The sequence below is a fragment of the Toxorhynchites rutilus genome, chromosome 2, assembly GCF_029784135.1.
Source record: "Toxorhynchites rutilus septentrionalis strain SRP chromosome 2, ASM2978413v1, whole genome shotgun sequence".
Lineage (NCBI taxonomy): Eukaryota > Metazoa > Arthropoda > Insecta > Diptera > Culicidae > Toxorhynchites > Toxorhynchites rutilus.
The window spans coordinates 295,926,666-295,939,257 of record NC_073745.1 but is presented as its reverse complement, the minus strand read 5'-3'; the positions used below and the strand labels follow the sequence as shown (position 1 = coordinate 295,939,257).

At 40.9% G+C, this 12,592-nt stretch overlaps 1 protein-coding gene across 5 annotated transcripts in view; it reads left to right on the top strand.

Annotated features, from left to right (window-relative positions):
• Nucleotides 1-2,423: 2,423 nt before the first annotated feature.
• LOC129764492 (kinesin-like protein KIF13A) overlaps nt 2,424-12,592 on the top strand; it is a 94,042-nt gene continuing 83,873 nt past the window's right edge. For 2 of the 5 annotated variants that reach the window (XM_055763612.1, XM_055763613.1), the window contains exon 1: nt 2,424-3,207. In XM_055763612.1, coding sequence (XP_055619587.1) covers nt 3,156-3,207 — 52 coding nt within the window. In that variant the 5' untranslated portion in view covers nt 2,424-3,155. The remainder of the gene's footprint in view (nt 3,208-12,592) is intronic. The other 3 variants (XM_055763611.1, XM_055763610.1, XM_055763607.1) reach the window with 3 other exon arrangements.

Here is a 12,592-nt window from a genome sequence, read left to right as displayed (position 1 = left end):
GTTGGAGCGTGTTTCATCCTGTTTGCAGGAGAACCAACGCATCGCATGCATTGGTTCTCTCTTCAGTGCGCTAGCGACTGAACATACTTGAGCATTTGTAGCAACGAATATCACATCCATGTTCAATTGATTAAAACGATAAATCGAAAATATCTATGAACTTTTTAAAACGAGTGTCTTCGTCTGGTCCTACATCTTCATCAAGGATGATTACTGGCTTGATTATTCCTTGGCACCGAATGATCTCGAGTTCAGGCAGCTCGCATCTTTTAAAATCGAGTCCACGAGAAAATACGTTCGAACGACAGTGCCTTCCAGAACAAACTGCAACTTACATTGGACCACTGTAACTGCTCCAGCATGACCGAGGTGCTCTAGCTTTATTTTGTATACTACGATAACAAACGGAACGAGCTTATGTTTAGCAGCCATTACAAAATGCTGATCCGGTAGATTAACGAGATATTCCAGATACATTGATCAGTGCCTGCTAACTGACTGCTGTAGGGGTTCTTCGTAGCTTCGATCGTGGGTTCAAAGCAAAGGGCCCCCAATTGACCATCTTTGTGTTGTTATAACTACGTCCACGCAACAATCATCATCGATGGATATCGATTCTGCGAGCTCTGCTTGCAACAAGAAAAACATCGGGCTGTTGTTGCTATAAATAACACAACAATAATCATATGATCATGGCTACTGTGTAATGTATCATATGCAATGGTATAGAAGGAATATTATTACGCCTAAAAAAATGGCTAGTGATACAATAAACCATGTAACACGTGTATACTATTGAAATCCGGTTCTGTTACAGCTAAAATGCTAATGAACCTAAATAACTAAACCAATGAAATAAAAATAAACTGGCTGCTGTTAAGCTCATTACAACCTATTACAACATGTTCTTTATCTTCTTGGCTAAGAAAACACACGTCATTTGGTCTCAGGATCGAAGCATACACAAGAATCAAGCGCGGAATTTATTTAGGAAGAAAAATGGAATTTTGTTACGTAACGATTACAGCTGACCACCTCCCCCCCCACTCTATGTCACATTAAGAAACGCAACCTCAAAAAGGAGGATCGATGGATGCTGTCTGAGTCACGAGGTCATAGGTTTGAATCTCGGCTATTTTATTGAACTTTTTTCAAACATGTTTTGTCTAGAAGCTGTACAAGACCCTAACATGTGTCTGTCAAGATGCTAAAAAACGAGTTCTATTTACAGAAATTAGATAAAAGAGAATAATGTAGTTAGAAAAAAGAAGATATTCTTTGATAACGCAGTCTGAGTAAAGCTAAACAAATATATATATGGTCGAATAAACATTTCCTCCACACCTCGGAGTTCGATAAACGTTTTCTAATTTAGTTTATACTGTATTTAACGAACAATATTGGCTATTGCTTAATAATTCCTCCTAATTTGCGGAAAAAAGATGTGTGTAGAAGTTTTGATAAAAAATAGTTCGGGCATTATTAAGTATAAAGTTGATAAAAATTTCCATAAACACGTCATACTGATTGGAGTGATTGCTATTTTTCAGACTTGGACAAACTCTATTATTCGGAAGAAATCAACGAACTAGAGCAGCATTTGATGGAGTGTATAGGCCTAAAAGGAGATTATGTTGAAAAATAAAAAAAAGGTTTACCACAAACAATTGAGTTTTATTTTTGCATGGACTGGAGGGAAGTTAAATTTAGGATGTAGGAAAATGGAAGCCGTTGTTGATTGTATAGACCGTACATGAAGACTTTAAGCAAGCAATCAAGACGAAGGATTGCAATGCACTTTGAAAATCCTGAAAATTTCGCCAACAATATGTCATAAAATAATCTTCAAAAATGTCATAACATTTAAAAACGTCTACATCTTGCACGACAGGGATGTCGCTGTTTTTCTCACAAGGTCGAATAAAACAAAAAGAAAAATACGAAGCCAGTTCTCTTATCCCGTCTCAGGTATATTCCAGTGCACAAAATTCCATAAAAGAAGTCTTAAAATAATTTATTTTGAACGTCATTCGTGACTGTGCTTAGTTCATCATCTTACGATACATGCTAATCTCAAGAAATAAAGAGTGAAAAATATTTAAAAACACATCATTCCAGTATACTTATTTCGTGGAGTTATTTTTTCCGTGTAGACGAGAACCGGTCTACCACTCAGAGTTGCCGTCACTTCGGCAAGGTCCATGAATCAAAGAACAGCTAACCAAATCCATTCACTAGCCACAGATTTGTAAACAAACAACGTCCTTCTCACTTGCACTCTCGCCATTCCCGTACAATTCACTGTTCCGCTCTCGCGCACCAACACTCTCACAGCAACTCCATTCATTGCACCTCGCCTTGCGTATATTGGTCCGCTGGAGAAAACTGTCATTCATGCGCGGTTTGACGTAGCCTTCGATCGGTTTTGTGTTAATTCTGCGCTCACGTCAGGAGGTGGTGCTGGTTCAGTCTTCAACGGAGTGTGCAACTACTATGAACGGAATGAAGCAAAAACGATCGAATCAGCAAAATTTTCTCTAGCCCCCCTCGTTATTCTCAACTCGGTTGTGTATCGGAATTTCGCGAAACTATTGGAAGTGAGCTGGAATTTTTCGTGGAACTACGGTGAACGTAAGCTAGTGACAAGAGCGCTGGAAAGTTCCTATCGCAAATCCTTGATCCTTACGGATCAAGCAAAGTTCAGTGGTACAAGGAGGAAAAAAATCAGCCCCAAAAATCAAGATGGCGAGCAGCCCTCGATAGAGAGAGAAGGAAAAAAAGATCCTCTTTTCGCCTCCCTTTCTGTGTGTGCGGCGGTGTGTAGTGTGTCAATCAGCAGCAGTCTGCTAAGCCATCGAAGCAGGCAGCAGCAAAATTCAGCTTGTTACAGTGAGTGAGAGGGTTTGAGGGTGTGAGTCAAAGGAAAAGAAAAGAAAAAAAAAACAAGTGCATAAAGAAGGTGTAACCCCCATTCAGTGTTTTTTTCCTCTCTGTTGTGAAGGTTTTGTGATTGAGAAAATTTGTCATATCCCATCATATGTGTGTATTTTAGTGATCATTGTTTTTATTTTATTTTAGTCATAAGAATTAGTTTCAAGTTTCTATTGAATTCTGTTCGTTTGTTGAGAAGGATTATACAGCAAACCAGCAAGAAAATGTCTGATAAAATAAGAGTAGCCGTGCGAGTTCGACCTTTCAACCGTCGAGGTGAGTTTCCTATTTCCAACAATAACAGCTTCGGTTTTGTCACTATCTCCTCGGAATCCCCGGAAGTAAGAAGAATCGTTAGTCACCCCAGAAGCCTGCTTTGTTATTGCGACTGAGGGTTTGTGTGCGTGTCACTGGATGGATGTACGCAAAAGAGAGATTTTTTTTCAAGCGAAAACTGTGTTTGACCTTCAGTTAACAAAACACAACTCTTTCTGTGTGACGCAAAAGATGATTGATGGATGGGTAACCGTGGAGCAGTGAACTGAAAATGGACTGGACTCGCAAATTGTGCTTTACTGTGATTTCAGTTTGCGCTGTGGTGAGAGCTCTGTACGCCGAGGTGCATTTATGACCTCATCAAAACAGATTATTAATTGACACACGCAGTTAGGATCTGAATTCGGGGGATGAAAATGCATATGGTCTCTGCATCCGTCTAGTATAGAGTCGAAGGTGTGAATCAACACTATAAACAGTATATGATGTTTTTATTTTCCAAGTATACCGTTCGGGAGCGCTGTATCAGTGTTATTTGGATTCAATATTTATGTTCCATTTCGATAGGCCTAATTTCGGGGTATTGCTAGGCTGGAATCAATCTGGAAAGTTTGACATGAGACTAGAGTTCGAAGTTTTATTGCTCGTTGCTTAATTCCATATTGATTTCAAGATTCGAGATATAAAATAAATAAAAAAATAATCCAACTTCTGCGCATATGTCCCAGCTTGGTCTGGTTTAATCGATTATCGATGGTACGTTGGAAATATATTCTAGCGGGAACCTATCAAATATAATGGTTACATCGGAACTGAACATACAATTTGCAATTCGCAATTTCTAATGATTTTGCAAATTCCAAATTACGTAGTTAAATTTAGAAGATTGGTACAAATAAGTATAAATAAGTATTCATGCCTAATTATAACTTTGATTTTATCCAAACTATTTTCCATCGTTAGCTCTTCATGTTAAACGCTACATTTTTTCATATCTCAATAAGAAGTAAAGTGTTGATCGGTCAGGCTACGAATTATCGACCGCAACAAGTGGTGTCTTAGGTCCGAACAGGCTTTGGAACGTACTAATACATATTGATATCCTAGAAATGCTCAGATTCCTGAATGAATGCAAGAAGTGTTTACTGGTAATTGTTGCAAAACTACTTACTAATTCGCCTTCAGTGTAATAGTTTGTCAGAAACTGCGATTGAACAGAATACTCACCATTTTCACTGAGAGAGAAACGATTAGTAGTTGCACTGCAGACCGAGTTGTTAGAGTATATTGCATAATTGTAGAACGACTTTCTATAATTGAAATTTGTCTTTAAGTTATTGTCTATAAGGATTCTGTTTTGTAGCAATCTGAAAGATGAGCTGGACACAGAAAGTCATCAATATACTAGGACTAATAAATGGGGGTCTCCGTAGCCACATTGGTTGCGCTTTCGCTTAGTAAGCGATCGATCGTGAGTTCAAAACTCAGGGCCCTCATTGACCATCTTTGTGTTGTTACAGAATAGCTACGTCCACGCAACAGTCATCAGCGATGGAGATCGATCCACGGTCGAATAAAGATCGATTCGTCCATACAACTGCTCTGCTCTGCAAGAAACATCGGGCTGCTGTTCTATAAATAACTCAACAGTGATCAACAACTGTCTCCGCTGTCCGGTCTAACTGGATAATGGAAGAACAGATAGAAAACTCTTACGCCTAAATGGCTACTGTGTAAATGTGTACCATATGCAATGGTATAGTAGGGAATAGTCTAACGCCGAAAAATGGCAACTGTGTAATGTGCTAATTATAGATATGAGATAAACATGTGACATGTACACGATTAAAATTCGGCTCTGTTACAGCTAAAAAAATGCTAATGAGCCTAAAATAAACAAAAGGTATAAAAAAACAGGAAGTGGGTTATATCTATGGTATAACCGCAAGGGTGACGTAGGACTATCGTTGATTTAGAGATCATTTGTTTGAAGTTGAATCAAAATCTATTCTGAATGAATGAATAAATGAATATTTGGGGGACTTCGAAAACGAGAGCGTTACGTTGGAGGCACAAGGTTTTATGCATCCAATATAGGATACAAAAAACCTTAATAAAACCTAATAAAAGAATAATCTCCAGAAGCTTTTCTGCTAACTGCACTTGATTGACAAATTACAAAACCAAATGTATTATATGGATATTTTATGGATAGAAAACATTAAAATAAACTCTTTCGCTTGAATGTAATTTTTAATTCCAAGGGGAACTGGCAGATTATTTTCCAGCAACGATTAGATATTTCCACATATTCCTCGATACTGGAAGCCCACCAGTGGTTAATACTAACCCGATAACCACCTGTTAATAGCACTTGATTGAAAAATATTTGGTCACAGTGTCACATGGATAGAAAACATTAAAATAAACTCTTTCACATGAATGTATTTTTAAATTCCCAGAGGAACTGGCAGATTATTTTCCAGCAATGATTAGATCTTTCCGAAACTTTCTCGATGCTGAATGTCATCCAAACGGAAAGAATTCTGCGCGTGTATGTGTCGATCCTTCACCGTCCACCTCGTCCAGCACGTTAGGCTGGTTGGCGATGTTGTCTTGTCGATGTCCTCACGAAAAATGAATGCGTATCACCACCAGGGTATCGCTTAAGCATGATTTTTGTGTATGATTCAATCGAGAGAAGGTATGGTTTACGATGGAAATTTGGAAGGCAAACTAGAGGCGAATGAACTCTTTGAGCTCGAAACTTTCGGCGACTGAGCAATAATCGATTGCGTGCGCATACAATATTGGATACGGAAATATCCTACTGATGGGGAAGAATAATCTTCAGAAGCTTTCCTGCTAATTACACTTGGTTGAAAAATGACAAAATCAAATGAATTTGATCGCTGTGTTACATGGTTAGAAAACATTAAAATAAACTCTTTCACATGAATGTATTTTTAAATTCTCAGAGGAACTGGCAGATTATTTTCCAGAAATGATCAGATCTTTCCGGAACTTTCTCGATGCTGAATGGCATCCAAACGGAAAGAATTCCGCGCGTGTATGTGTGTGTGTAGCGATGTCTTCCCGGGGAACCGTTTGTGGCATCACTCTCCTTCTGATGGATTCCCTTCTGGCCTAAGGTGCACAAACAGGCTCTTGGTGACACCGTTCATCCGCGCGCTTTCATGATAAACGAAGAGCTTCACCACAACAGCGACAACATGCTCCAATCGCTGTTCAATTAGAACTGAGTGGATTTCCGAGCGGCGCTCGCTTATATACCGATTGGTGATTTCAATAGCCTGTTTCGAGAACAATTTTAAGGCTATTGAAACAAGTTTTTGGATAAAAAAGTAGCAACTATATAACGCGTAGACATTTTATCTTTCGAATGAAGTGTTTATCATACCATTTCGTTCAGTTGTTCAGGAGCTATTAACGCTCAAAATCTCGGTCTCCGGCGTAACGCTTTCGGTTTCGAAACTTTGATTTTACACCCCGGTATAGAAATGAAAGACGTAGTCCTACGTCAAAAATAGAACTAGTAAAAGGCATTACTTGAACGTATTCCTTCCATGACATGTCAACAGCATCATCCGTCTAACGAGACAAAAAATCCCCTCTATAAGATTCCTGATAACGCTCTGATAATGCAATCCTCTCTCTCTTGGCTTCGACAACTCGCAAGCAGATCGGTCGAACCTATATTTGATCCGATACAGGTGTTTTTTTTACATCCGTTTCTAGTGTGTATTTTTTCATCTGGTGCGCTGCGAGCGAGTAAAGCTCATAAAAAGTGGTGCGCTATCGAGACAATCCGGCAGCAAGTCACATCATCACACACGCTACACAGCAGCGGGGCAAGTAGAAGTTTATTTTCCTCTTACCTCTTCCATCGTTCTGTATAGCTTCTGTGCTCGATTTATACCATTGTTTATCATTGTGTTTATCATATCGGCAAGCGTTGGCATTAGGGGTGTTCATTTCTTACATCACCGTTGAAATTTATTGGAACTTTTTTCATTTTCAAATTACACATAATAACAGAAATATGAAAATATAATTTCTTTTACTAATTTATATTTTCCAAATTATTATATTCTGTTCATATCGAACAGTTGTCTACTTCTTCGTTTTTATTAATATGGCAGAGGGCGGGGAGAATATATCAGATAATGAACCTCCTCCTGAAGAGCAGGAGGATGAAACAGAAGATGAGGAGGAAAATTCTGTATACGAAATAGAAAGCTCTGAAGATGAGTAAAAAGACGAGAAGCAGGATTTTCGTCTAAAAGAATACCCTGATGGCGCCAAAGGCCCATTTATCGTATACTTTAGACGAAAATCCAAACCTCTTAACGTCATTCGCATCTCAAAAGAGTTGACACAGAAATTTTCCGAAGTTACCGAGATTACTCGGATGGGGCCAGACAAATTACGAGTTGTCGTCTCCAGCAGAACCCAAGCGAATGAAATAACGCGCTGTGATCTCTTTGCGATCGAGTATCGCGTATACGTACCCTGTTGCAACGTTGAAATAGACGGTGTAATAAACGAAAAGGGTTTGACTCGAAAAGAGATGGTGTCGATGGTGTCGGTCGCTTCAAGAACTCTTCACTTAAAAGTGTGAAGATTCTTGCATGCGATCGACTGAAATCTGTGTCACTTAAAAATGACAAAAGAGTTCTCAATCGGACAAACTCTTTTCGTGTGACATTTGAGGGCTCCGCCCTTCCAAACTATGTTGCAATAGGTGCACTTCGTTTACCTGTTCGGTTGTTTGTACCCCGGGTAATGAAATGCAACAAATGTATGCAACTCGGTCACACGGCCGCCTATTGTTGCAACAAAAAACGTTGCGCAGATTGTGGAGAGAGCCATGATGAGAATCCTTGCCCGAAAGAGCGCAAGTGTCTCCATTGCGGCGGGACTCCTCATGATCTTACTCAATGCCCGGTGTACATACAACGAGGGGAAAAAATCAAGCGTTCCTTAAAAGAACGTTCCAAGCGGACTTATGCAGAAATGCTTAAGAGTCCCGTTCCAACGACTCAGGACAATCCCTACTCCATTCTGCAGAACGACGAGCTTGTTGCTGACGCTCCCAATGCAGGAAGTTCCGGTACATCGCAGGGTGCCATCAGGAAAAGAAAAATTACTTCTTTTCCATCACTCCCCAGAAAGAAAACCGAAACTTCCCAAGTTGGAATGAAAACTCGAATCGAACGTGCTGAGAATAGACCGAAGCAAGTACCTCCTGGTTTAAGCGGTTTTTCTACGCACCAGGGGTCCTCAGCACTTCCCGGAGCAGCACCCAACACGTCTGCTCCTTTTTCGCGGTCGAGGCAACAGCCACAATCTGGCTTGCTTGCGCTTTCTGACCTGGTGGACAATATTTTAAATGCTTTAAATATAAATGACCCTCTTAAAAGCATAGTATTATGTTTGCTTCCGATTGTGAGAACATTTTTGAAAGAAAAATGTGGTTTTTTGGCAGCGTTCATTTCCCTCGATGCCTGATTTAGGGCAAGAGGTCAAGGATTTGACCACTGTAATACAGTGGAATTGCAGAAGCATAATTTCTAAACTAGATCAGTTTAAATTTTTAGTTCACAGCTCTAACTGTGATGTATTTTCTCTCTGTGAAACATGGCTTTCTTCAGCCGATGAGCTGAATTTCCACGATTTCAACATTATTCGCCTCGATCGAAATTACTCGTTTGGTGGCGTACTATTGGGGATTAAAAATTGTCACTCCTTCTATAGAGTCACTCTCCCATCGATGACAGGCATTGAAGTTGTTGCTTGCCAGACACAAATCAATGGCAAAGACCTCTGCATTGCTTCGATATATATCCCTCCCAGAACTACGGTAGACCGCCATCAGTTCTTTGATATCATCGAGGCAATGCCGGAGCCATGGTTAATCTTAGGTGATTTCAACTCCCATGGAACAGCATGGGGATCACTCTACGATGACAACCGTGCCACTTTGATTTATGATCTGTGCGACAACTTCAAATTGACAGTTTTGAATACTGGGGAAGCAACCAGAATAGCCAACCCTCCTGCACGGGCAAACATTCTAGACATATCTCTATGCTCTTCTTCCTTATCCCTAGATTGCATGTGGAAGGTAATCCAAGATCCCCACGGTAGTGATCACCTACCAATAATTTTATCGATCGCTAATGAATCAAGCTTTCGTGAGTCAGTCAATATTTCGTATGACCTCACGAAGAATATTGACTGGAGAACATTTGCGGAAATAATATCTGAAGCAATTGTTTCAATGCATGAACTTCCTCCACTCGAAGAGTATAACTTTATATCGAGTTTGATTTACGAAAGCGCACTTCAAGCTCAAAAGAAACCTGTACCGGCTACCACTTTCCGACGTCGTCCTCCATCGCTTTGGTGGGACAAGGAATGTTCAAAGGAAAACTGGATTAGTGGAATGGTTTCTAAAGTACCAAGCTCTAGAAGCCAAACTAAAAGGTTTGATTAAAGCAAAAAAGCGTGGATATTGGCGGAAGTTCGTCAATGGTTTGTCAAGGGAGACCGCTATGAGCACTCTTTGGAATACGGCTAGGAAAATGCGTGGCTGGAACCATACAAACGAAAGTGAGGAATACTCTGACCGTTGGATTTTTAACTTTGCAAGGAAGGTTTGCCCCGACACCGCTCCTGTACAATACGTCGTACGCGACATTCCACTTCAAAGCGATTATCAGAATTTTTCGATGGTGGAATTCTCAATTGCCCTTCTCTCATGTAACAATTCAGCTCCGGGGTCGGACAAGATTAAATTCAACTTGTTGAAGAATTTTCCCGACTTGGCAAAACAGCGTTTGCTGAACTTGTTCAACAAGTTTCTGGAGCTGAATATTGTCCCGCATGCCTGGAGACAAGTGAGAGTGATAGCCATATGGAAACCCAACAAGCCGGCTTGCGATCACAACTCGTATAGGCCGATTGCAATGTTATCCTGTATTCGTAAATTGTTAGAGAAAATGATTCTACTTCGTTTGGACAAGTGGGTCGAAACGAACAATTTGCTGTCAAATACGCAGTTTGGCTTCCGCCGAGGTAAAGGGACAAATGATTGTCTCGCGCTGCTATCTTCTGAAATCCAAATCGCATTTGCTCGCAAAGAACAAATGGCTTCCGTTTTTCTCGATATCAAAGGGGCATTTGATTCAGTTTTCTTGGAAATTCTCTCAGAGAAGCTTCATAATCGTGGACTTTCACCAATTCTCAATAATTTCCTGTACAATTTACTGTCAGAAAAGCACATGATTTTCTCTCATGGCAGCTCGAAATCTTCTCGTTACAGTTTTATGGGCCTACCACAAGGCTCCTACCTACGCCCCCTGTACAGTTTTTACGTCAATGATATGGATGATTGTCTAACTAGAGACTGCACGTTGAGACAACTTGCAGACGATGGAGTTATTCCCATCACGGGTACTAATCCCGTCGTTCTGCAAAAGTCTTTGCAAGATACCCTGAACAATCTGTTCACGTGGGCCCTCAAGCTGGGTATCGAATTCTCTACGGAGAAAACTGAAATGGTCGTTTTTTCTAGGAAGCACGAACCCGCGAACCAGGATTCATATTCTCAAGCTGGAGAGGATACAATATCGTTGCTTGCGTATAGCCATGGGGTGTTTGCATTCGACACATACAATGAGTCTCGAAGTTTTGGCAGGAGTACCCCCACTTACTCTTCGGTTCACAGAATTATCCTCCAGATTTCTCATCCGTTGCAAGATCATGAATCCATTGGTGATTGATAACTTCGAAAATCTACTCCAACTGACTCCTCAGTCAAGTTTTATGTCTTTATACCATGAGTACCTTACCCACGACGTGCACCCTTCACCAGGCATCTCCAACCAAGTTTGCTTCCCATACTTATGCAATTCCTCTGTCATTTTTGATCTGTCCATGCGACAAAAAATCCATGGAATCCCAGATCACATACGCTCCGATTCTATTCCGCCGATATTTTCGGCAGAATATGGGAAAGTTAGATCTGATAAAATGTTCTTTACTGACGGTTCATTCATGAACGGGTCCACTGGCTTCGGCATCTTCAATGAAAATTCCAGTGCCTCTTTCACACTCAAAGATCCTTGTTCCGTGTATGTCGCTGAACTGGGTGCGATATATTACGCATTAGGGATCATTGAAACATTGCCCATCGACCACTATTTTATTTTTTCAGACAGTCTCAGCTCAATAGAGGCAATCCGCTCAATGAAAGTTGATAAATGCTCATCTTATTTCCTAACAAGAATAAGACAACTATTGAGTGTTTTAGTCGAAAAATTATTCAAGATTACCTTAGCATGGGTTCCCTCTCATTGCTCGATTCCGGGGAATGAGAAAGCGGACTCGCTAGCTAAGGTGGGCGCTTTAGAAGGCACATTTTTTGAAAGGCAAATTGCTTATAATGAATTTTTCCACATTCCTCGTCAGTATACGCTCGTAAGTTGGCAGCGCATGTGGAGTGAAGATGAGTTCGGTCGTTGGTTACACACGATTATCCCTAAGGTCTCGACGAGTGCATGGTTCAAGGGATTGAATGTAGGTCGTGATTTCATTCGCGTGATATCTCGGCTTATGTCCAATCACTACAACCTAAACGCGCATCTCTATCGCATTGGGCTCGCAGCAAACAATCTTTGTGATTGTGGCGATGGCTACCACGACATCGAGCATGTTGTCTGGTCGTGTATCCGGTTCCATGCTGCTCGCTCTCAGCTCTCTAGAGCACTGAGAGCACAAGGCAGACAATCGGATATCCCCGTCCGGGATATCTTAGGTAGCCGTGAGCCTGATCTTCTGCTTCATCTATACCTGTTCCTCAGAAACGCCGATGTCAACGTTTAATGATGTTTCCTTCGTTGTGTCCCCGTTTCATATCCCTCCTTTCCAAACGATAAACTTTTACTTAGTCGCGGCAATACATACACACACTCTTTACAGATACACGGGCCAAAGGTTGTGCAGTCCACTGATCATTCAACAAGAGCCAAAGGTTGTACCGCTTATGACAACTCTACACGAGCTGATGATTGCGCCGGCTAGTGACCATTCTATCCTGGATTCCTCGAGTGGAGAAAGACGCACCACGCTAGATATGGGGTACAGACTAGGGGGGCGTTGCTGATTAATGGTCAGCTGCATCCCAATAGGAGGTATCCCGTGTCGGGCACACGTACAGAGCATCGAAGACTGCAACATACCAATTATGAGAACACTTGTAATACTAACCTCGAGCCAACCGCGAGTAATCGGTTACATATTACTAACATAGTTGTAAGCAAACATTGTCGAAATATTGAACTCCCGGCCCCGTTAGGCT